Source organism: Macrobrachium rosenbergii, chromosome 25 (assembly GCF_040412425.1).
Source record: "Macrobrachium rosenbergii isolate ZJJX-2024 chromosome 25, ASM4041242v1, whole genome shotgun sequence".
Lineage (NCBI taxonomy): Eukaryota > Metazoa > Arthropoda > Malacostraca > Decapoda > Palaemonidae > Macrobrachium > Macrobrachium rosenbergii.
This window is the reverse complement of record NC_089765.1, coordinates 13,487,086-13,488,075: the sequence shown is the minus strand read 5'-3', so window position 1 is coordinate 13,488,075 and position 990 is coordinate 13,487,086. Positions and strand designations below refer to the sequence as shown.

The 990-nt window shown below is 29.7% G+C and overlaps 1 protein-coding gene across 1 annotated transcript in view; it reads left to right on the top strand.

Moving 5' to 3' along the window:
• The window catches only part of LOC136852170 (uncharacterized), a 9,443-nt gene extending 8,948 nt beyond the window's left edge, over positions 1 to 495 (top strand). The window contains exon 4 of the mRNA XM_067126613.1: positions 409 to 495. Within this exon, the coding sequence (XP_066982714.1) occupies positions 409 to 495 (87 nt within the window). The remainder of the gene's footprint in view (positions 1 to 408) is intronic.
• Positions 496 to 990: the final 495 nt, after the last annotated feature.

Below are 990 nucleotides of genomic sequence, written 5' to 3'. Positions count from 1 at the left end.
ATTTTCATTCGAATTATCCCATCTGAGTGATACATATATATATATATATATATATATATATATATATATATATATATATATATATATATATATATATATATATACATACATACTATATGTCATTCACTCATTCATATCCTGGATACCATGACGGCTCTAAACAACCAGCCATCTCTATCCACAGGAAAAATAAACGGCAACAAATAGATAAATATCTGACACACCTTCCCCCTCGAAACCACGACGCAGCATCCAATAATCCCAGGGACGTAAAAACAAATGGACATCGACCAGGAAGTTTGATAGAGGTGTTCTATCATCAACTCCCCAAGAGAGAGAGGAATTCCCAGAAGAGTAATCGGGCTCTCCTCTGCCTCGAGAGATTAATCAAATGCCCAAAATGCGTAGAATGAAGAAGAAGAAGAAGAAGAAGAAGAAGAAGAAGAAGAAGAAGAAGAAGAAGAAGGAGAAGAAGAAGAAGAGAAGAAATTGTAAGGAATCTTGTTTTGCTCCGTGAGACTTGTAGCTAAATGTCTTACCCCTTTGAATTTTTCTGTGATAATAATAATAATAATAATACATAATAATAATAATAATAATAATAATAATAATAATAATAACAATAATAATAACAATAATAATAATAATAATAATAATAATAAAGTTTTTAGCATCTTAAGTGCATTTATTTAGAAAAGGCTGAATATTCTATTTATGTAAAATTATATTGTCAATTTGTTTTGCGTATATATATATATATATATATATATATATATATATATATATATTTATATATATATATATATATAGGAATAATCAACACACAATCACGTGTGGAACAGATATAAATTTCTGACTCAGATCAGGATCCAAACCCAGGACTTTCAGTTGCCAAAAGCAATTGTGTGGGCTGTTGGCAGCGCCCTTGCCTTTCAATTGAAAGACCCGGGTTTCGATCACTGATTTGAGTCAGAAATTTATATATATATA